Genomic DNA, 23,755 nt, shown 5'->3' on the forward strand with positions numbered 1-23,755 from the left:
TGTGTAGTTTGGAGCCCTCTTCCTGCCAAGCTTTTAAAATATGCACATCTATGTGCAAGCACACCCCAGCCCAACACAAGGCAGTGCCTTTCTCCAGTTCTGAATGCTCTAACGGGCTGCAAGCCTGCGGTGCAAACCAGTGGGGTTCAAACAGGCAGGTAGGATTGAACCTGGCAGCATTCTGCCTTTCAATCTCGTGCAATTTGAGTAGAGGATGCAGAGCTCAGCAATGGCATCCCAGTGCCAAGGCACTCGTGTGGGCAATGGGTGTAGGGAAGTAGGACTTTGGGAAACATTATGGGATGCCATGGGGAGAGCAAGATCCTGTTCATTCCTTCACTGTCACAGAGCTGGTGCTGCTCCTCCTCAATCTTCCCCTCTCTGGGTCTTCCCCCAGTGCTCAGCTCTGGTGCATGGCTTTGGGCAGCATCGTGAAGCTGGGGACAGAGGGCTGTGCTCCTGGGGACATTTGGGTGTCTCCTGGTGCTGAGAATCACACCCTGGCAGTGGGGGTTGGGGGTTAACAGCATTTGGGTGGGCGCTGATGTAGGGTTTTCTTAGGGTACAGCATGGAGCTGTATTAAGAAAATTAATGCATGGGGCACTTCTGCTCCTGGGGAGAGCCCAGTGGAGCAGCCCCAGTGAGGGCTCTGCAGCTCATGGGACGGAGCCCCAGGAACAATCGAGAGCTTTTTCTCCCATACTTGGCTTCCTGAGCAGGAAAATGAGTAATGGTGCCTCCGTCAGTGCGATATTCATCCCGCCTGACGGGACGCGTGTTTGCTGCTCTGTGCTGGAAGGTGTCAGGGCTGCTGTGCTCCTGCTGTTTGTCAGCAGCAGAAAGCAAATCGCATTTTTTGCTCATGAGAACCATCCTCCGTGAGGAAGAGGGATGGGAGCAGGGTCCCACGCTGCTCTTTCAGCTGGAGCCAGCAAAACAGCCAAAAATGCTCTGAGAAAATCCCCTGTGAGCCCCTGCTTGCCTTTCCCTCCATGAACAAGGCTCTGCTTTGTGAGATCCCTGTGTTTCAAGGACCTGTCCGTGTCTCCTTACCGGCAGAGCACTGAGGATGCTCTGCAGGAGGACAGGGAAACCTTCACGCATGGTTGTCCCTGCAGGGCACCATCAGTTTTCTCCTTATGAAGCAGGACATGCTCCAGTAAATTAAAACCTGGCTCCTATCTCGTTCAGCTTGTCACTCCGCTCCGGAGCAGCTAAAATACTTCCCTATGGCTGCTCTTCACCTCTGCACAGAGGGAACAATCTCTGTTCTTGAAGACCCCTGGATAAGTGACTCTGTGTTGGTTCTGCAGTGATTCATGTCCTCGCGACTTGTAATTCTGCTGCTTTTCTGAGCACAGCGAAGCTCTGTCATGTCTGTTGCTCTTCCACATTTGTTGCACTTCATTTTTAGCATCGTTCCACGTACTGTGTGGGAAGGCTTGGTGCGGATGTGCATGACTGCATCAGCCACTGGCCATCTCTGCTCTTGCACTCCAGGCAGCCAAGTGCACCTGGAGTTATTTTGATGCTGACCAGCACCAGCTGTTTGCTTGCCTCTTCCATAGATAGATATGGAAAATCTTTTCGGGTTGTGTCATGGTTTGATCAGCAGTGGATCAGCCCTGGGGTGCAGTGGGGTTCCTGCAGCAGCGCCTTTGCTCTGGGTTTTGCTCTCATGAGCACCCAAAGGCTGTAGTGAAGCATGGAAGCAATGAATGCACGCTTTGCAAAGCATTTTTGTGTCCACAGAGAAAGGAGCTGAGAGCACTGCACTGTGGCTGGGGATACTGAGCAGGTTGCAGTTAGCCCATGAAATGGGATTCGCTGTGCTGCAGACATGGAGGATGTGCATCTTTGCACCTGCATTTCCACCTCATGCCTCATTTCTCCTGAAACCTCTGTGCATTTGTTGCTCCATTTTCTTTACCAGGGTGCTGTGCAGCTCGCTTGCAGGAGCATATTACAACAGCACATACCTTTATCAGCCGTACCCAGAGCTCAGTAAGAAGAGCTTATCAAGTGAGTGCGATAAAATCTATTTCCCCCCAGGCTGCATTGTTTGTCATCAATTACATCCTGCACTTTAATTCCGTATTAATAACCTCAGCCATTCCAACATATTTTGGGGGGGATCAGAGGAAGGTGGACAGACCAATCCTCTTTGTTTATCCCTTAAAAAGTTGGCCCAACAGGAGCTGTTTTCCAGTCCCAGATCTCCCCCGGGTCCAGGGCTCAGGAAAGATGCAATGCACGCGGTCCCACGAACTGCTTCTCCAGCTCCAACCTCTTGGCCACAAATCATTTGGCTCCACCGACTGAAAAACCTCTGATTTCTGTGGCTGCTTCTTCACATCCTCTGTTTCTGATGGAGAGGGGAGGATTTCATCAGCCCCATGTGCTGGGAATACATCTGGATCCCTTCAGGAGTCGGAGCAGTGACATCTCCTGCGTGCTCCTGACCTCACTCCCACTACTGTTTTGGCTGAATTTAGTGCAATAATGACATCATTAAGCTGAGGGTTTTGGGGCTCTGTCTACAGGAACAGGGGTACATCCTGGACAGGCACTGGGGTACCCAGAAGAGCTGGGAAACCTGGGCTGTGTCTGTGTTGCTGCCCCTTGCTCTGCATCTGATCAGCATGTGCTGTGCTCAGGTCCCTATCCGGATGGGTGGGATGGCTCCAGGCTCAGCCATTTGGGTAAAAAATGCTCATTTGGGGAAAACTGACTTGTTTTAGGGAAGAACTTGGTGGCTGGGCTGGGAGAAGTAGGTCTGGGTTCGTTAGTACTCAGTTCATTAACACAGATCCCACTAATGAAGCACCCGGCTCGCATCATCCAGTCTGGTGGTAGAGCTCATTAGCACTCACCAGTCTGGTTTTAATATAGTTAATGAACCTCTCCATCAGGAGCATTACTAATCCTCACTCAAACATCAGCACCAAGAAGCCAGCACTCGGGACCCATTCGGTGCTCAGTGCCTGCATCCCCCCACCTCAGGGCCGTGCCCCTCTGCGGGTGGGCAGAGCGATGCTCCCATCCCCCAGCTGTGGGATGGAGGGAGGGGTACATTTCTTTGGGAAATGGGAGTGATGGAGGTGGTGGAGCAGCATCTGGATCTCAGGTTGGGTCTCAGCGATCAGCCCGTGCTCTCAGGTGTAAGCTCATGACTAATACCACATCAGAGGTATCAGGTCTTGATGAGCCCAGCTTGATAAAGATAAAAACGTGACGAGGAAAACTCGCTTCATGGTAATTATTCTGGATTGGATTTGCAACTTGCCATTAATGAGAGATAATAATGGGAATATTTTGAATGAATCTTTTCCTAGCTTTAGCTCTCTTTCAGCTGCATTGCATTTCACCCATTAAGCAATTTTAATTAGCAACTGTTCACTTTTCATTTCTGGGGAACAGGGATTGAAGTCTTCCTAGGGGACCAATGCATTATATCCACCCCACTTTGCCTCGAAACCATAAAAACGTGCTGCTTGTTCTCAAAGCCAGGCTGTGCACCAACGCTGCTGTTTGCTCTGCCCGGCAGGTAGCAGAGGAAGCTTCAATGTGAGAGCTCCGGGACTGAGCTTGGGGCAGAAACACCTCTGAAGGAAATGGCACCCCCTGATGGATGGAGCTCCTGCACCCCGACCCGCTCCTCTCCTCATCTGTGTCTTCTCACAAGTGCATTACACACGGAAGGTTCTTCTCAGCTCATGTGCAATACGATGAGAGACGGAGGTGGAAATCGGTTGGACGTTGTTTCAGGGTTTGGGGGTTTTTGTTTTGGTTTTTTTTTTTTTCTCATATAAAAAAAAATGTAAAAACAAACGACGATGACAACAAAACTCTTGAAAGGTTGAGCAACCAGAAGGGAAACGTTGAGCAGAGCTGCCAGTAGCTTGTCCAAGTGTTGTGCTTGGGGTGGGAGTGGTTGCTCTCAGTGCTCCCAGTGACACTGGCTGCTTTTGGCCATAGGAAATGAACCAGTTCTGTTCTGTCTTTCTGGCTTTCCTGTGTAGTCTGCTTATAAATAGGTATGTGCTGCACCAAAGGCATCCATCCCTGCCTCCTGCAATGGGAGCCATGTCCTTCCTGCAGCTCCCCAGCGCTGGAATGAATGCCAAAAGGTGTCCAGTGTCTGGGGATGAGGGCTGAGCCCATTTCCACCCCCGTGAGCCCCCAATAACCCTGCAGTGCTCTCCTCCCACTGCGATGGATGGAGCTCAGAAGGTCCTAAGGGGGGGGGTGTTACATCCAGCCCTGCAAAACAACGGGTTTGCAGCCCTCCTGCAGCACCCAACCTGGTCCTGAGGGTGCAAAAGAGATGGAACTAACAGATCTGCAGCGATCCCATAGGGGCGAGCAGCTGCCTGCCTGCTGGGGGGGGGGGTGGTTTGGGGCTGCAGACAGCCCAGCACCCCATGAGCTGGAGCTCAGCACCCCCAGCACCCCGGGCCATGGGCAGGAGGAGAGCTGATTTCCTCTTGGGAAGCCCTGGTCCCAGAGGTGTTGAATTTAGTTTCTTTTGGAACATTAAACAGTAGCCCTTAAAAGTGGGGATAGAATGTACCAGTACAAAAGTTATTTTTTCTTTCTCGCCGGTGTTACCTGGAGACTTCTTTTGTTTTTATGAGATCCGCGTGCGTGCTCTGTGGTTATGCCTCGTCCGTTTTCAATGAGCTCTGTGTTAAAGCATCTCTCTGATTGGGGTTGAATGGGATGGGAAGAGCAGAGCCCTTCTGCTGGGCTCTGAAGCAGCGATGCCCCAGTGGGCGCCAGCAGCTCTGCTCCCCAAACCTAACCTGCCCCACACACACCCTGAGTGTCCCCGTCCATTGCAGGCAGTTGGACCACGTGGCCTCGAAGGGTCCCTTCCAACTCGAATCCCTGACTCTGTGACACCTCCACCCCGTGGAAATCACCAAATTTCAACCTGTTCTCAGTATTGTACTTATCAGCTCTGGCGACAAAGCCCACGAGTGCTCCATGCTGTTGGATTTCCTTTGCTTGATTGCTGACCTGGCTAATTGCTAATGTGCTTTCTCCAAATAAGCGAGAGTTTGATAGTCTTTAACTGTCGGTCCGGTGCATTGTCTGTGTTGCCACGACTCTGAATATAGCCCTGTGTGTTTGATAGATAACCATCATACCAGGACAGCCACGCAGAAATGTCACTCTGAGGGGAGAGCAGGATTTGGCAAGGGAAGGCAAATTAAAAATGTATCCAGCCGATTAAAGAAAACAAAGAAGGGAGCGATTTAATGATGGCTGACAGCAAGAGAAGATCCAAAAAGGAAAAAAAAAAATAGCATGTATTTATTCCCATAATCATCCGACTGCAGGCAGCTCATCTTTATTCATAGCCCTTCAAAGCCCTGCTCAGAGATGCTGAGAAATCCGTGCGTCGTGCAGCGCTTGAGACGCCAAACACGTCTGCGTTCCTCCTGCTGTCTGCAGCCAACACCGCCCGCCAGCCCTCCTTCCCTTCCCATGTCATCACTGCTTGATGGCAAAGGGAGCTTTGCCATGGGGCCCTCCTGGTGGATTTGTAGGGCAGGGCTCTAGGGTGCTGTAAGCAGCACTGGGAGGCACTGGGATGGCACTGGGAGGGGTCGCTGCGGTGATGTTCATGGAGAGCAGCCAAGGGGGGCACAGATGTTTTCTGGAATGTGTTTAGGAGCTGCTGTCCCCACTGAACTCTTCTAAAATGGAGGGATTTTGAGCTAGTCACCTCTGAGCACCCCTGGAAGTCCGTGTGCTCCCCACTCTCTTGCTTCTCCTTCTGCTGCACAGCTCTGTAATGCCGGTGGTTTTGCTCTTCGTTTTCACATCTTTCCTTTTCAAAGATGACGTCACCTTCCAAAGGAATGATCTGAGATCCTCTGTCCTCCACTGCTGATTCCAGGCCTCGGTCTCTGATAACAGCAAGGCCAGGCCAGCAGCACTGCCATTTCAAAGAGTGTTTTGGGGCAGAACCGCTTTTCTGGCTCTAGAAAAGCCATCAACATATCCGAGCCTGTGTGCATTTAAGAGCAGAAGTAGCAATGGAATGGAGTTGCGGCCCAGTGCATGAAGTGGGGCAGTTTTAGTCCAAACAGTGTGTGTTTGCTGCCATTCACCTGCCCTTGGTCTATGGCATTTGTTTGGGTGCCAACAGGATGATGCCTAAAAGCTGCACCTACATGCACCCAACCTGCTGTGTAGGGAGGAAAACTGCAGGGAGGTGTTCCCATGGCCAAAGTCAGCTCCTCTCAAAGAGAATCGGCTCTTCCTTCAGTAGCTGAGGTCCCAGAAGCTTTGCAGGAGGGGAGCACCACAACCCGACCGAGCACCCACCTCTCACACAGGAGGTCTTCATTCCTTAACTCCCCATCATTTACTATGCAATCCGTTTCCATGAGTTCTTCCTGGCTGGATACAACCTTGGCATTGCTTTCCCCTGTCAGCACACACGGGGCATCGCCTCGGCTGGTGACGAGGAGCCCCTGGGACTGTCTCAGCAGCAACACACAAGGAGATATTCCAGCAGTGACATCCTGCCTTGTGAAACCCAGTGCACCAACCTGACAGCCCAGCAGCCTTCTCCGCAGGGAGGCTGACCCCCGAGCAAGCAGGCTGTGCAGAATCAGTACCATTCATGGCCAGAGATGCAAAGCTCGACCTCGTTGCTCTGCTTTCCTTTTAATTTCAGTTCGGCTGGTGAGCTGTGTTCACGTGTTTCAGTGTGCTCCATTGGTGCTGGTCTGATGGTAGAACAAACCACTGCCTCCCATCATCCCGGTGACCCCCACCGTGGGCTTCACGTGGGTTCAGCTCCCAGTCCACACGGGTGGGTTTTGTTGGTTTTTATTTTCTGGTTGTGTGATTTTTTTACCTGATGTCGAACTTATTTTTTTAATGTTTTTCATTAGGACTCAGAACTGTTCTTTCATACGCAAAGTTCAATAAAACTGCTCAAACACACCTCTGGTGGTGGCACAGTGGTGGGGGCAGGCGACGGGATGGGGGATGCCGAGGGGCTGAGGATGTAACAGGGATGGGGGGGTGAGATATCTCCCCTGGACAAACTCACTGTTCATTTTTCAGGGTGAAAGACCCGAATTGTGGAATTGAATTGTGGAATTCAATGCATTTCTCAGGTAAAATTTACACATTTCCATCCGCTCCACCAACCTGGAAAGCTGCACTCGCTTTTTAGACCGAAGTCTCTCTGAGCAAAGCCTTGAAACTTTCACCGTGAGTGTCACAAGAAGGGATGTCAACGGCGATGCTTTGGCAAAGCCAATGGAAGTGGAGGCACTGAGCTGCTCGTCCTCATTGCAGGCAGGGAGCTTGCGAAACGAGGCTTGAAGTTCATCTGAAAACCTTGCCCTTGGCTTTGTACCACGTCTCTGGGCTTCACCCAAAATCAAGCGTGGCCAAATAATCTCAGAGCTTTTTTAGGTTACTGCTTGTCTTAAAAATATTGAAGAGTGAGAGAGAATGGAAAAATAAATGACGACTGTGCAAGCTGTGTTTAATCTGCAGCAGCTGGGACCGGTCTGCACTTGGGCAATCTGAGAGCAGTGGAGACCTGCAGAATTTTCTGGTTCCTTTTGCTTTTAAATCACCTGCACATTCCTGCTTTGGGGAACACAGCTGGGGGCCATAAAGCGAGCAGAGGCATAGCACAGATAAAACCCAGAGATTGAAGTGGGTGATGGGAGCCAGGGCAGCGTGGGGAAGGTTGGGTCTGCTGCAGCACCCGTGGCTGGTGGGGCACGCGTTGCTGGGAGGCTTGCACTGCAAACACAGAAATGTTGTTGTGCTGCATGACCCAGTGGCCTCTGCAAGTGAGACTTTGTTTTGCTGCACTGCTGACTGAGATGGGAGCATGAGGATGCCTGAGCTCGGTGATTTTGCAAATCCTATTCCTGAGAATGCATCCCCACAACCTTGTGCAAGTCTCCAAGCTGAGGGGCAGGGCTGGGAGCAGAGCAGTGGCCCCGTGCCCACTCCTGGTAGGATCAGACTGGGAATTTGGCAATGACAGAGAACCTCGAAGCCTCAAGTTCTACAAATCATCTGCTCTGACCCCACCGGCCTCTCTGTCTGCATGGAGCAGCACAGAGCTCTCCACTGGGGCCTGAGCTTTGCCCCTGCTTTTGATTTCTGCAGGTTCCTGGAAAAGCAGCACTCAGCTTCTTGCTTTTGTGCTGGTTTGGCTTTTTTCCCTCTCTCGGTTTGCTGCCAGCACCGAGGCTGCTGGTGCACAGTGGGGGATGAGTGGAGCTGGTGGGCAAAATCCCTTTGCACCAGCTTCAGTGCCACTGTCTCCAAATTGTCTCCCAGTGGCTGCTTGGGGAGCAAACCAAATCCCAACTAGGGCTGGCAGCTGGAGGAGATGGGATGCTCAGATTCCTGGTGGTATGTTTGGTGGCCCTGGGTGCCCTGACCTCATTTTGTTCTTTCTGCATTGGTTCCCCTGAGGGCTGTGGTGCTCCCAGCTGTCAGTTTCGGTTGCTGTGTGGTTAACTGGGGTGGTGCTTCAGCAACCTTGACAAACAGGATGTCTAGAAGGCTGAGTTGCAGAAGGTGGCATGGATAACATCAGCCCAAATATGTGCTTGCATGAAAAGCAGCACAGGAACCTCGATGGGCAAAGGGTGATGTGCTCACAGACAACCCACCAGGTTGTGCACATACCCGTGGGATTGCTAAGGTTATCGTTAGCTAAACACCACCTGGTGCTGTTACTCTTCATTATTTGATAGACTCTTCTGCTCCTGCTTCAGCTCAGAGTGGTGGGGACTGCAGATATTCCTGGCATCTTCCTGCAAAACAAAAGCTTTTCCTTTATTTCCTCACACTCCCCAGAGGAATTAAGCACAAATGAAGGGAGGTGCCAGGATCTGGGCCATGGTTCTGAGCAGCTCTTGCCCCGGCCATACAGCCCTCGTGGGAGCTCGGGGGCAGCCCGGGTGGGAGCTGTTCATTCAGGAAAGCGTGTGCTGAGAGCAGAGGGTGGGGAGGGGGAGCAGGGGATGCCGAGGCTAAAAATAGCGATTTTCTAAAGAAGCGGATGAAAACCTCTTTGAAGAAATGAGGGGAGAGGGGGAGGGTTACCATAGAAACAGGGAAGTCTGTCTCGTCCCAAAAGAGGGGGTGGGAGAGGAAGAGATAGTAAATACAGCAGCGAGGTGACAGGGGAGGCTGCAGGGCAGCAGGCAGAGCTCTGCCACCACCCGGCGTGGGCATGGCACCTCGTGTCCTGCCCGGTGTCACCATGCCTGTCATCTCCCCGTGCCACCAGGACACGGACCAGGGAAGATCTTGCAAGGTCAACGTGATGGAGCATCTCCCTGGGAAGTGATAACACGATTAATTCCTACCTCCTCCCCCAGAGACTTGTAGGAATTTTCCACCCTTGCAAAACCGTTTCCAGGAGGGACCTTGCAGTGATGGAGCCACACTGGTGGCACGAGCTTGGCTGGAAGATGAAGGAACCAAGGTGGAGTGGGCTGGCACGGCATGGGATCTGGCACGGAACAAGGTTTGGCACAGCTCACTTGCTGGCACACTCCCTGGTTTGGCACAGCCATAAATGGGCTGAGCCCACGCAGTGACATCTCGTGGCTGAAGCTGCCACTGTGCCCACGGTGCCACTCTGCCCACGGCCACGGAGCCCTGGGGAAGGTGTTCCCCACCCGAGCAGCCCCAGCCCACATCTCCCCCTGCAGCATTCATGTGTGGGAGGATGGGAATGGTCCCTGCAGAGCCCTTTTCCTCCTGCCTTGTTGGTGGTCCCAGCATTGTTTGTGGCTGTGCCAGTGGAAAACGTCACAACTGGGTGCCCCCAGCACCCACAGGATGGCAGGGACAGACAGACAGGGGGGCACGTGGTGTTATACAGCACTTGGAGTGGGATAGGATGGAAGGGGAGGGAATGAAATGGAATGTTCCAGGCTAGAAGAGACCACAAGGAACACTGAGTCCAGGAGATGAGATCCTGAGGTCACTTTCCCACCGTCCCAAGGCAAAGGCAACCTGTCTGCAGGTTTTTGCTGTCTCCACGAGAGGCTTCTCCCATCTCCCCTTACTGTTCTCCCTGAACTCAGGGGTTTTCATCATTTGTTCTGTGTCCCTGCTGTTTTAGTGAGCGTCACTCTTCCTAAAGCTGGAGCAGAAGCAATGCTCCATTGAGCACAAAGGAAAGGTCTGGTTCAGGCCTGGGGAAAACAAATCATCGGAGGAAAACGAGGCATGTGGGGGAGCTCATCACTTCACTGCATCTCCCAGGGGGTCACACAGGGATCTCTGGTGCACAGCAAAGCCAGCTTTCCATTAGCATCACGGAGGAAAGCACTTTCGGAGCCCTGCAGCAGCTCTGTCTCGCGGTGTTTGGAAGGACTTAAGGATGCAGGGACACAGCTGGGTCCCCTTGGCTGCCCCTAGCCAGCTCAGGGGCACACAGTAGCTCAGCTGATGCCTTGATAAAGGCCCAGCCCTGGGAAGGGACATGGGGGTTATACACATGAGGGGCACATGGCAGGCTTGGGAGCAGGACAGACTCCTACCCAGAGCTGAAAGCACTCGTGCCCGTCTCAAACAAGGCTATTGATTTCCTTTCTGCTTGCTAATTTGGCTTGTCCTGTCCTTATTGTTTGTGCAAGTCAAAGAAAGTGGCTGTGAGAGCCTTTTAGCCAAAGTGGCTGGAGCTGCTGCTCGCCCCACAGCTCCATTAGCAATCCTGCAGCAGCCTGCCATGAAATATTCACAACCTCAATGGGCTCCAAAGACCTAAAGATCTGAAGTTCTTCACTGTGTTTCGGTTGGGCAAAATGACTTTTTGTTTTCAATGAACAGCACCCGGGCAATGAGATCCTTGCTGGCTCTGCTTGGGGCTGAGTGAACATTGAGGAGGCAGTGATGCTGCAAGGCAGCAGACTTCATCAAACAAACGTTCAGAGTGGGATCTGGAGTTATTTTCTTTGAATAATCACTTATTTTTAATATGAAAAACATCACAGAGGGAGAATGTGTGTAGTTTGTCTTTGCAGGTAGGTAGTATTGGCTGGGTTTTGGCCGTGCTATGCTTTGCCAAGGGCCAATAGATCTTCCCAAGGATTGTGAGCACTGTGCAGGTTCAGGAGACTCACAGCCCGGGGAGGGCTCTTGTTGTTGTCACAGCTCCTAAAATGTCACAAGTTCCCCCCTCTGGAGGTTTTTCCCTCTCGAGCCATGGTCTCACTCTTCCTCATCACACAGATGCTAGTATCCCTCAGAGTCCTGCTGGCCCTGCAGGATGTGTCCCCAGGAAGGACACCACAAAGGTGTGCCATCATCACCTTGCAATGTGCTCGTGGTGTTTCTGGTTTTGGAGGGGGCTGGTGGAGGAGGGATATTTCATTGTTTGCACCGTAGCATCATAGAATATCCCACATTGGAGGGACATGGGGGGCTCATTGAGTCCAACTCCCGCCTCCACACCCAAAATCCAAGCCCTGTGTCTCAGAGTGCTCTCCAGATGCAGAGCAGCTTTGCTTTTGCTGGCACCAGATCACCTGGATACCCCCACCCCCAGCACACAGGAACAGTCCAGCTCAGAAGGGGAAGGGATGGGGTAAGCTTTCCAATTAAGAAAGACATAAAGTCCATTTGGATAGCAGAGAGAATCCAGCGGGAATATGTATTTTTTTTAGTGACAGTATTAATGCAAAGGTGTCAGCCACTGACATACATATAAATCAGACAAGTAGGTGCAGTGTATTGACTCGCTGCGTTCCCCGAAGCGCTGAGTTACATCTCGAGTTGTCAGCGTGGTGGAGGGAGGCGGGTGCAGACGTACACATGGTAATAATAGCTCCACAATTAGGATAGTAAATCAGAGAGCATCACTCAATTCAGAGAGGTTTCCTCCGTTTGCTGCACACAGGATCGGAGCTCTTTGTAAGGAGATGGTTCTGCTGATGTGGAAAACCCCACACTGGTTGTGCAAAGCCTTGGCAAGGCAGCAGTGGGAGCAGCAACGGATAAATTCAGCTCTGCTTGAATCGCTCAGCCTCAGTTTCTACACACTGCTTAAGTTTCAGCCTTGGGTGAATTGTTTTCTGGATTCTGCCCACCCTGCTATGGGAGATCCATCTCAGAAAAGGCTGAAACAACGCAGGCAAAAATGTAATGCTCTTCCCAAGTATCCTCACACCCAGCGTAAAGCACACCATGCAGAAACCCATGTGTGTAAGATCTGCTTGTGACAGGGAGCGAAGGGTTCCTCGTTTTGCCGCGGAGTTAGAAATTCATGTTCAGCTCTGGGATGTGTCTGAGGCTCAGGAAATATGGGTTATCCCCCCCATGGCCCCACAGTTCCCAGGGCATTGCCCTCAGCACTGATTTTATTGGGGTTCCGGGGTGAGCCATGAGATCACCTCCAGCACCAGCAGCACCTCGCGGTCTGACTGCTGCATATGGGAACTGAAATGTTTCCATCACCTCCTCCTGTGCTTGTGTTTGCTGGTTGCTGGGCACCCTGCGGTCCTCGTGGCTGCCCCAGTGCTCTCCTTGGATGGTAATAGCAGAGTTGTCCAAGACTGAGGCAGAGCCTTGTGTGCTAGGTTTGTTGTGTGCCCCCCCTTTGGGGAGAGGAGATGCCTCCGTGTGCAGGGAGGAGGTCTGTAAATGCAAGCTGATATAAAATTACTGCTCTAGGGGTGCTGGAGAAGAGAATAGGGGGATGAGTTTTCCCGGTGTGAGTGCACTGTTCACCCCACTTTATATCCCCCACAAGATGCTGGTGCAAGCAGCTGTGCTGGAGCCTTTGGGGCAGCACTGCATCCTCACCCCAACCATTGGCATCGTGGCCCACAGGAGCCTGATCCTACCCCATTGCCTCCCCCAAAGCCGTGCAGAGCTGCAGCAACCCCAGATCTCCCCAGGCAGATCCAGGCTACAACACAGAACGTGGCACACTCAGAGCTGCGCGCTCAGAGCAGCAGCATCGCGCATCCAGGGATATGATTATTTCCCAGTGGTTGAAATCTAGGTCTCTTGCTTGGGAGGAGGGAGGGATCGGGGGGAGGGGGGGGGGGAGAGATGCTCATATTAATCTTATGCATATTCATTGAGAAGCTCTGTTGCCTTCGGAGCTTTGCTCCTGGGAGCCTGGGGCGAGTTTCGGGGCCAGCGGTGCAGGTGAGGGTGCTGCCAGTGGAGCAGAGCGAGGCTGCTTGTGCATTCGCTGCATGCCTGACTGCAGAGCCAATTGTAAGTTGGAGCCTTTTTCTCCCCCCTCCCTCGTCTTCCCCCCCCCTTCCCCGCTTCCTCCCTGCTGTCTCTGCTGAAATAGCGGCTTGCCACAAGCTGTGAAATGGAGGCTTGGCGTTTGGGTTTTTTTGTTTTCGGTTGCAAAAGGGAAAGCAAACGCCTCGACCTTGTCCTCGAGGTTCTCTGCTGCCCGAAATCTCAGCGCTCTGACAGACGGCCATGGCTCGTGCCTGCAGCGAGCCTGCCTCGTGCATGCAGTGACAAGCTGGGGTCTTGTGGCTGATCTCCTTCGCCTCCTCCCTGCCCCTGCAGCCGCCAGATTTGCATGAACGGAGCCCAGAGATGCTCCCAGGGGGTGGGGGTGGGAGGGGGTGTTTGCCTCTGAGCAGGACAGCATGCGGTGGGGAGAAAGTAGCAGAAAACAAGTGCTGGAATCTGTGATGTCAACTCAGATGATGCCATAGCCGTCTCAGATCAGCACCAGCATCACCGCCTGGGTTTGGGCTCGGAGAGAGGAGCCCAGACCTCATGCTAAATCAACATGTTAAATAACGAGCAAACCTGGGGTGTTTGGGGCAGGGAGGAGGGAGTTTCGGGGCAGCAGAAAAAATGTATGTTTTAAAAAGTCATCAAGGTTGGTTGATTTGGGGGGGAGGGGGGAAGGGGCTCACGTTGTGGCTGCAGCACATAGCTGGTGGTTGTGGCATTCTGCTGTGATGTTTGGAGGAGCCAGGGAAGGTCAAACCCTACAGAGCTCCGGAGTGGGTCTGCAGGGAGAAAATGCAGGAAAAGGAGAAAAACTGGGACAAATGCGACCTCCTCTCCTCTGGGCCTGGTAGAAAAGGGTTAAGCGAAGCCGTTGGATGCTGCAAGCCTTGTCAGGGTTGTACTATTTTTTCTAGTGCATAAGGAGAAGGGAGAGGAGGGTTGCACGGGAAGGGGAAATTTCCAAGAAAAGAGGGATCTGCAGCAATATCCGCACCTGAGGTGATGAAGAGAGGAACCAACGGGCATTCATGGCCTGCAGGAGGCTGAAATCTTTCCCGAGGAGGCTCAGACTGCGGGGTTATTTTCCACCTGCCTCCCCTCCCCGGTTCTGTAATCCTGGCTCAAAGTAGACAAGTCGAGTTGGAGCCGAAGAAGGGAGGTTAGAGGAATTATTATTTTTTTTTTCCTTTGGGAGGGCAAAAAAAAAAAAAGAAAAGAAAGGGGGGAAAAGGAGAGTTTGGATGGACCACTCCGGCTCGAGCATCCCGCGGGGCGTTGTGGGGCGATCTCACGGAGCAGCAGGGAGGCTGATGCAGGGATTGGAGCCCCCCCAGCGTCCCCCTGAGAACTGTAGCCCCACCGGAGTGGAATTCCCACGGGGGGGTGGGTGGGTCGGACGGGGGTTGGCTCTGGGGAGGATGGGGAGGGTGGGTGCGGGTCGCGCGGGTCTCGCGGCCGGGGATGCTCGGAGGGGAGCTCGGAGAAGGGGACCCCGAGCTGCGCTTCATCTCACCGATGAAACCGGAGCCCCTCCGAGCGGGGGCAGCGCGGTGCCATAGGGACCGCCGTCCCTGGGGCTCTCGGTGCGGCGCCGCAGAGCATCGCGGTGCCGGGGGCTGCGGCGCTCCCCCTCCGCCCGCCGCCTCCTCCCCTCGCTGCCATCGGTCCGGCCCCACCGCCCGGAGCGGAGCGGAGCGGAGGGGGACGAGGTTGTGTTTTTTTTCCTCCCTCCCCTCGGCTCGTGTTGCAGCGCAGGTTAGCGAGGCGTCGGGAAAACGGGCGGCGGAGGGGAAGCCGAGCTGCCCGGAGGAAGAGGGGTTGTGCGGATGCTGCCTCCAAGCCCCCGGCAGCTTTGTACCTTCTCGCTGTTTTTTCCAGGCGATGCCACACCTCCCGAGGACACCGGGGACATCGGGTTTTGCTGAGCTTAGCACCTTCCCCCCGCCGTACCGGAGGCATCAGACAGACGCTGCTCTGCCCTGAAGTGCGGACCTGCAACAGCTCCGGGAGGACTCTGTCCCTCTGTCTCTTTCTCTCTCTCTCTCTCTCCAGTCCAAACCATTCCAAGATCCGACTTCCACCATCTGGGAATCTCGCCCCTTTTATGTCCCTTCTCCTTTTTCTACGATGACTCACCATTATTTTTAACTTTGAAGAGAGAGGAAATTATGGGGATCTTGGAAGCCTGTATTCCTCTCTAGGATTTCCCCAGGGTCAGATAATCGGTCTTACTAAGAGACACTAAGATTTGGCTTCTCCAGGTAATGTGATTTGTTTTCTGTGTGCCATGGCGCTTTGCAGAGAATGAGAGCAGCCGGGACACCAGCGGTCGAGGAGGGGGACTGCAGCGGTCCGCGGGCAGCTTGCACCCAAATTCAGGCAGCAGAGCCCGGCTCGGGGCGGGCAGCACGGCACCCGCGGCCCTACGGCCAGGGCAGGAGGATGGGGACGGTGCCGAAGTTAAAGCAGAGCCGTTAGGGTTACCTGGAGGGTCGTGCCGGATTGCCTGCTGTAGAATAATCTATGCACGGTTGAATGTTAACCCTTAGCTGCATGCCTGGAAATGAGCCGAGCCCGCGCTGCCCCACGGGTCCCCTCACTGCTGTAGGGCTGGATGGGGTTTTTCTTCCTTTCTCTTCCCTTCCCCCTTCCTGTTCTTGGTTGTTGGGCTTTTTTTGTTTTTGTTTTTGTTTTTTTTTTCAATTTTGAATTTTTATTTTTAGCTTAAAAAAAAAAGAGCAAAACTGTTCTGTTTTGCCAGTGCCGGTTTTCCCGTGCTGGCTGTGAATAGATGAAGGTTCCTCAGGTGTTCTCTCTCTTCTGCCTAATGGGTTTAGATAGGAGTTTTCAACTCTGTCCCAGAGAAGGCAGATTAACCCCCCAGAGGAAGGCGGTAGACATGGTAGCGCAGGGAGCCGCTCTCCTCCCCCCAACTTTACTTCATCTCTCTCTTTCTCAGCAGGGGCAATTTTCTTTCCTTTTTTATTTTCTCCTATTTTATCATCCCTTCGCCTTTTCATGAGACTCTTCCACACCTACGTACCTGTCCTTCTGCAGGATAGTAGCCTTGCCCTGAGTCCGATCCCACCACCGGGCGCTCGGAAGAGTTTAGCATAAGGATTTCCTTACAACCCCAATATGACAGTTGCTACTGGAGATCCTGCAGACGAGGCTGCAGCTCTTCCCGGTCACCCACAGGACACGTACAACCCCGAGACCGACCATGAATGCTGCGAGAGAGTGGTCATTAACATCTCAGGGCTGCGCTTTGAGACCCAGCTCAAGACGTTGGCTCAGTTTCCGGAGACTTTGCTTGGGGATCCTAAAAAGAGAATGAGATATTTCGACCCACTCCGGAATGAGTATTTCTTCGACCGGAACAGACCGAGCTTCGATGCGATTTTGTACTACTACCAATCTGGAGGGAGGTTGCGGAGGCCGGTTAACGTGCCCTTGGACATCTTCTCAGAGGAGATCCGTTTCTATGAACTGGGGGAAGAAGCGATGGAGATGTTTCGGGAGGACGAAGGCTACATCAAAGAAGAAGAGAGACCGCTGCCGGAGAATGAGTTTCAGAGACAAGTCTGGTTGCTCTTTGAGTACCCCGAGAGCTCGGGCCCTGCCAGGATTATAGCTATTGTCTCTGTCATGGTGATTTTGATCTCCATCGTGAGCTTTTGCCTGGAAACGTTGCCCATTTTTCGGGATGAGAATGAAGACATGCACGGCAGCGGGCTGAGCCACCCTCCCTACTCCAACAGCAGCATGGGGTACCAGCAGTCAACCTCTTTCACAGACCCCTTCTTCATCGTGGAGACGCTTTGCATCATCTGGTTCTCCTTCGAGTTCTTGGTGAGGTTTTTCGCCTGTCCCAGCAAGGCTGGATTTTTTACCAACATCATGAACATAATAGACATCGTAGCCATCATTCCCTACTTCATCACCTTAGGGACAGAGCTGGCTGAGAAGCCGGAGGATGGCCAGCAAGGCCAGCAAGCCATGTCCTTGGCCATCCTCCGGGTCATCCGCTTGGTGCGGGTCTTCCGGATCTTCAAGCTGTCCCGGCACTCCAAGGGGCTGCAGATCCTGGGGCAGACTCTCAAGGCCAGCATGCGGGAGCTGGGCCTCTTGATATTTTTCCTCTTCATCGGCGTCATCCTCTTCTCCAGCGCTGTCTACTTCGCCGAGGCCGACGAGAGCGAGTCCCAGTTCCCGAGCATTCCCGACGCCTTCTGGTGGGCCGTGGTTTCCATGACGACTGTTGGCTACGGAGACATGGTCCCCACCACCATCGGGGGGAAAATCGTGGGGTCTCTGTGTGCCATCGCTGGCGTATTAACCATTGCCTTACCCGTGCCCGTCATAGTGTCTAACTTCAACTACTTCTACCACCGGGAGACGGAGGGAGAGGAGCAGGCTCAATATTTGCAAGTAACCAGCTGCCCAAAGATCCCCTCTTCCCCTGACCTAAAGAAAAGCAGAAGTGCCTCTACCATTAGTAAGTCTGATTATATGGAGATTCAGGAAGGTGTAAACAATAGCAATGAGGATTTTAGGGAGGAGAACTTGAAGACAGCCAATTGCACCCTAGCTAACACAAACTATGTGAATATCACCAAAATGCTAACCGATGTCTAGTCGCTAAAACCTAGTACCGTATTTAAAGCTGAAGTGGAACAATTGCAGATATTGAGTGCTGCTCTGCATTGTAGCTAACACAGTATTTTCTACGGTGTATATTTGGTTCTGCATGGGAAGCAATAGCTGTGTAAGTGACTCTTAAGTGACCCTTTGATTTCCACACTGAATAACGTGCAAACAAAACCAAACCATTTTGTTTCCCTCCTCCCATCCCAGGCTCGCTGGTTCCCAAAGGTGCGGAGCAATCCGAGCCCCCGTGCCATAGCAGGGATGCAGGGATGCTCTCTGCCACGGCCCCATCCCCAGAGCTGGGCCACCAACTCGGGGCTGGGGAAGGTCGGGCAGGGCTGGTCTGCTTGTTGGAGGGCTCAGGTTTCCACCTCGGCTGTGCCAAGCGCGAACGCATCGCCCCGGCTCGCGTTTCATAACGGAAAATGCTGCATGCTGCAATAGTTTCAGCCACTGCAGTATGCCAGTGAGAGGCCCAGGGGAGGGATAATTAGTCTGGCGGCACATTATTTATTAAGTCTTAAGTTTTTCTATGCTAGGCACCGGGAGGGACGAGTAAACAAATCAAACGCTTGGATTTTATTGATTTATCCAGATGACGATTCCATCCACCACTCTTTCCAGGATCACCAAAGACACCTCCACTGACACATTGAAAATGAGTTGGGAAAAAAAGCATCTTTTTTTTTATATCTATATATGAAACTGGAGCAACTATGCTGTGGCCTACAATATATTTATACTGCAGTGAAATTTAACCAGTAATACAGTACAGCTGCATGGGTATCTGTTGCATGAATCTGAATATTTAATACACACACAAATATATATTTTCTTAGTAGAATATACAGTATTCATGTTTATAGTGTTTATAGATTCTCCAGTGGCTCGGAGGAGATTTGTGGAAGCTAAGATGTCTGTAATAGGTTTAGAAATGGGATGGGATGTGCTGACAACAGCTCAATAGATAACGAGGCAAAGCCTGAGTGCCCGAGCACCCAGCCCCAAGAGCCAGCTCCATGGAAGGTGATCTGAAAGTTAAACACCTGCGCTCATTATGGGGCGAGTAATTAGTCATTAATCTGGGTGTCAGGAGCAGAAAGCACAGCTGATCGGGCAGGGCTGGAGGAGCAGGTGGAATGGCAGGTATAGGATCCCTGGACTTGTTTGGTCAGCAGTTCTCAGCCGTTTCCCATACAATTATTGCATGTGTGTGTATGGATATTTAGAGAGCGACTATAGGGCCAAATTCTCAGCTAATGTGAGTGCTCAGAGCCTCGGGGCTTCTTGGCTCAGGGGGCCACGGACATGACCTGTCCTGGGGTGTGTTTTGGGCTGGAAAACCCCTTTTCAATCATGTCAAGCCCTAAGGCTGTTGGTTTATTCCTGTGCGGTGGACTGGATCCAAGCTTGTGCTTCCAAGACATTGCTTTTGCTCTGCCTTCTCCCGGGGTCTATTTGAGGGCTGTGTTGGGACGTGGACACCTCAGGATCATCCCTGCTTCTTCTCCATCTCTGGTATTATTTGGGGAGAGCTGGAGCTGTCTGTTCTGGGGTCTCATCTGCTTTGCCCATCCCACTTAGACTTCCTTGTCTTTCCCCCTTTGCTATCTCAGCCTGGGATGGGCTGAGCTGGGGGACAGGGACACAAACCCCCGTGAGCTCGTGTCTGAGCAAAGCCCCAGGTGAAGGCATTTAGCAGCCCCTCTAGTCGGGGTGAATTGGGGCTGAATTTGGGCACAGTCAGCACTCCGCTGCTGAGTGCAGGTGCAGGAGGGAAGCCCATGGCAGAGTGAGGCATCACGGTCAGCTGGACCTTCCTGGCCTCCCAGGGGAAAACAATATTCACAACAATACAACAATTGGTGCTAGCGTATTCTACAGCAATGGTTCAAAATGCTGCTTGGGGCTGGATCCATCCCTCGTGCTGACGTGACCCCACTCAGCCAGGTGGGATCGCTCACCTTTAATAAGAGATTGATTCAGACCTAGCTCTAATCACCCAGGGTGCTGAGCACCACGCGGGGTTGGGTGCCTGCCCAAAATCTCATGTCATTGCATTGGGAACCCTCTCCTCCTCTTTGCTGCTGCTGCTCTGAAATGGGCACCTCTGAAACTCACCAACACCTGCCACACACACCACGAGAATCAACGCAACCGAAAGCAATAAATCTCTTTCTGAAGAGTGGGATGGCAAGGGTGTAATCCCCAGGTGGCTGCCCAGCCTCCATTGATCCAGCTCTCTGCACACCTGTGGGGATGCTACTCCCCATCCATGGGTACCCAAGCCCTGGGATGATCCCATCCTTGCTGTGCAGGAAAGCACCAGTGCCCGGGGTGGGCTGTTATTGGTGATTTGGGAGGATGCTGACTTTGCAAAGAGCCTGATTGCTTACGTCCTGCGAGCTTCAGGCCATTCACCTCCTGGCATCTCTGGCCATGGATGGATCCTGCACCTTGTGCACTCACCCAGCCAAATGCTAATGGGGAAAAACAGCCCTGGAAGGAAGGCATCTCTGTGCTGGCCCTGGCAGCTTGTTTTTGGAGCAGAGAACAACCAGATGTGTGTTCAGACGGGGATTTTTGGGGCAGGAAAGGTCTGTGGGGGTCAGAAGCCACCCAGCAGGCTGCACGAAGCAGAAGTCTGGATTTCTCCCGCGCACAGAGAAATGGTTCCCCTATAGCTTTTAATGGGATTTGTGCCTGCAGGTCGGAGCTCTAGTGCTATTTTGAGCTTTGCTTCTGACTCACTGATGTGATCTTGAACCAGTTTTCAGGAGGAGACTGTGATTTTTTTCTTTCTTTCTTTTTTTCTTGAGGAATTTGGTTTGAGAGCCTCCGGGCCTCCGCAAAGATGCTGAGCATCCCAAGCTCCCCTCAGCTTCAGTGGGTACAGAATTGGGATGTGAAGTGGCTCAGATGGAGAATGCCATAATGCAGCCATTGGGTCCCCTTCCCTCCTCTCATGGAGCTATTGGCCATAGGTGGGATGGAGAACCAACACTCTCTGCTCTGTGTCTGGTGGTACCCAGAGGAGGTAGCACCTGTAATCCTAAGTTTTGCCCTTTGTGCTATGGTTTTGGAGATGGGAAGTGGTGATGATAGCTGTTTTCTATCAGCCAACAAGTGTCTAACCCTGTGAGCAACCCATCAGCCCTTCAGCATCCTCTGCAATAGCTGCTAAGGGCGGTGAGGGGAGGCTCTTGTCTTGGCTGAGTGCTGAGTGCTTTAGGGATGATGGGAGAAAATTATCAATATGGGCTGATGAGTTTTTTCAGGAAAACCGGTCTCTGCAGCTTCATGTTGTGTTGAAGTCCTATAAATCTGAATACTGAGCTATACCAAGAAAAGGATCTCTAGGTTGGTGTTATGTGACTGTAGCACGTGGGTGTATAAATACGGGCATATTTGTGTATAAATACACAGAAGGAGAGAAAAAGACAGAGGAGGAGGAGGTATTTCAGGAAGGACCTTGCTTTGTTATCAGATAATCCCTGGGTCAGGGTTGAAATTGCTGCCAAAATCTTATGGTCTTTCTGGGTTTGCACGACCCCTAAAGAGGGGCCCAAGTGAAGGAGATCTGCATTCAGCCTCAGAGGTGGAAACCCAAATCCTCACTATGGGTCCATTGCTGGTATATTAGAGGTGGTGTAGGCAAAGCCAACCAGAAGAGAAAGAGGTTTGCTGGACTGTGCTGGTGACTTTGTTGGGTTTGGTGGTAATGGTTGGGTTTCAGTTCCTTTGAATCGTGCTGAGATTTTAAGCCCCAGGACTGAGGTGTGCTTTCCTTGGGGTGTGTGTCCATGTGGGATCTCAGTGGTTTATGTGGTCAGCAATCAGCATTCTCTTTGGTCAGCATGCTGCAGGGCTGGGAGGTGAAGAGAGGAGTATCCAGCTCCAAATCACTTGGGTTTGCATCCAAAAAAAGTCTACAGCTCCCTCTTCATGCCCATGGCAGCACCCAGCACATTGCCTTGTCCCTGCCATCAGGGTCCAGCTGCTGTCCCACTCTGGGAGCCCCGAGGGTTCTTGTGCCCATCCCCACCCCCATGGTCTTGGGCTCTCCATGAAGTGATGGATCTGGCTGCCCCTGGTCCACACCGCACACGGAGGGAAGAAAATCCCTCTCCCTCATTCCTTGTTGGTGGGATGTTTGGCTTGGAGGAGCTGCTGGACATCAGGTGATGTCCCAAGGGTCCTGTGTGTGTCACACACCCTGGTTGCTCTAGGCCTGGACATGCTTGTTTGGTTTTAGGTTCTGTTTTTATTTTTTTTAACTCTTCTGTCGTGTATAAGACTGTAATTATCTGTTTGCACTTGCTCCCTCACTGCTTGAGACTGCACTATTGTCCTCCAATGTCACCTCCTAATTGTTGCTGGAAGCACAAGGGAAAAACGGGCGTTGGATCGAAGCCGTGCGTGGTGCCTGATCTGAGTGCATCGATAGGAAGAGGAAATCCAAGAAGGACTCATCCTACCGATGCTGGAGCCGAACCTTGTGTTGCCATGGTTACGGGAGAAATGGGACCAGGAATGGAGAGAGGCCTATAAACTGGTAGAGGAGGACTCGTGGGAATTTCAAGTCATTTAACCATGCGTTTGCTAGACAAAAACGTAGACACCAGCTGTATCTGAATTGCACAGTGTGTATAGACGTTCCTGCTCTCATTGATGGCACAGGGGTGTCCCTGGGGTGGGGCACCCACGTCAATAGGGCCGACCATTGTATATAGGTATACAGATCTGTGTACATACATATTCCAAATGAGCATTTGCTGTCTGGTTTATCATGAGTGTATATAATTTATTCTTCACAGAGTATCACAGATTTTGTAAATATCGACACTAATTAAGAGGAAATAAATATGTATATTATTGAGGAGCTATTTTTGTATCTGTTCTGCGGAGGGAGGGAAAAGACAAGCAGATATATTTTGGGTAGGCTGGGTTATTGTTGTGTGAGAAATGAAGGATATTCCCTCCTGTGCTGGAGCCAGGAGTTGGACTGCATGGTCCTTACGGGACCCTTCTAACTCTGGATATTCTATGATGGAAAAATCACTGTGGGGTAAAGACCCATGGATGGAGCTGAGCTGGGGGTTGGCACTGTGCTTTGGGCTTTTAGCAAACCTCCAGCAAAGGGAGACTGGAGCAGGGACTGAAATGCAAATGTTTCATCCCAAACTTGCAGGTTCTCTCCCTGAAGGGTTTGGGTGAGTTCTCAGTACTCAGGTCCCCAGGCTGGGCTCAGGTGTCCCCGCGCAGCCCCAAACCAACCCAGTTTCAGGTCAGAGTTTTCCCTCCTCTCACATCTCACTGGGACTCTCCCAACTCCACTGGTGACACTGTGGGTTCTGCAGGCAGAGATTTGCTATTTTTCACTTCTACATATCGGGGAAACATTTTTTCTCCTTGCCATGGTGACGGCCCAGTCTCTAAAATGCATCCTACCCACAGCATGGCCACGTTTTTAGCTAGCAAATCCAAGGGATAAGACAGATTTGGCAGCAAACCCAGAGGAGCCAGCAACAAGTTGGAGCTCGGGACCCAGGCTTTCCCACACTGCTTCCCACCTCAAGCAGCCTCCATGGTCTTGGATATACTCACAGAGGAGCAATAACCCAAGGGCAGCCTCAGGAGCGTGCTTACATTTATCCATGCTGCCCAGACACACTTAACCAGTGGCATTGGTGCTACTTTCAACCCTTGCAGCCTTCCTGGAATAGCTCCCCGAAGGCCCAAAGAGCCTCAGTGCCCTCAGGTCCCTGTCCCTGGAGGTGCAAAGCTGGGCTTACAGCTGGGGTCCCTTCTGCCACCCAGGGGACATCCTGTCCTGCTCCATGCCCATAACACAGCTCCAGACCTGCAAAT

At 52.2% G+C, this 23,755-nt stretch overlaps 2 protein-coding genes across 5 annotated transcripts in view; both read left to right on the plus strand.

Moving 5' to 3' along the window:
* Nucleotides 1-12,273: 12,273 nt before the first annotated feature.
* Nucleotides 12,274-23,755, plus strand: part of LAMTOR5 (late endosomal/lysosomal adaptor, MAPK and MTOR activator 5) — a 50,457-nt gene continuing 38,975 nt past the window's right edge. For both annotated transcript variants that reach the window (XM_065740499.1, XM_065740500.1), the window contains exon 1: nt 12,274-12,277. The gene's annotated coding sequence lies outside the window, so the exon portion shown is untranslated. The remainder of the gene's footprint in view (nt 12,278-23,755) is intronic.
* LOC136051146 (potassium voltage-gated channel subfamily A member 2) lies at nt 13,971-21,479 on the plus strand. 3 transcript variants are annotated; one of them, XM_065740442.1, is made up of 3 exons: nt 13,971-14,621; nt 15,113-15,495; nt 16,194-21,479. In XM_065740442.1, exon 3 carries the CDS (start codon nt 16,373-16,375, stop codon nt 17,870-17,872), a length of 1,500 nt encoding a protein of 499 aa, XP_065596514.1. In that variant the 5' UTR covers nt 13,971-14,621; nt 15,113-15,495; nt 16,194-16,372; the 3' UTR covers nt 17,873-21,479. The 3 variants fall into 3 exon arrangements, with proteins under 3 accessions (XP_065596514.1, XP_065596513.1, XP_065596515.1); XM_065740441.1 differs by having other exon boundaries at nt 13,971-14,617; XM_065740443.1 differs by having other exon boundaries at nt 13,971-14,393.

Source organism: Cyrtonyx montezumae, unplaced genomic scaffold (assembly GCF_038088225.1).
Source record: "Cyrtonyx montezumae isolate F1298 unplaced genomic scaffold, pur_monq_1.0 scaffold_26, whole genome shotgun sequence".
In the NCBI taxonomy this organism is placed as follows: domain Eukaryota; kingdom Metazoa; phylum Chordata; class Aves; order Galliformes; family Odontophoridae; genus Cyrtonyx; species Cyrtonyx montezumae.

Coding starts and splice junctions, on each gene's coding strand:
- LOC136051146 (XM_065740442.1), top strand. CDS start 16,373: ATGACAGTTGCTACTGGAGATCCTGCAGACGAGGCTGCAGCTCTTCCC.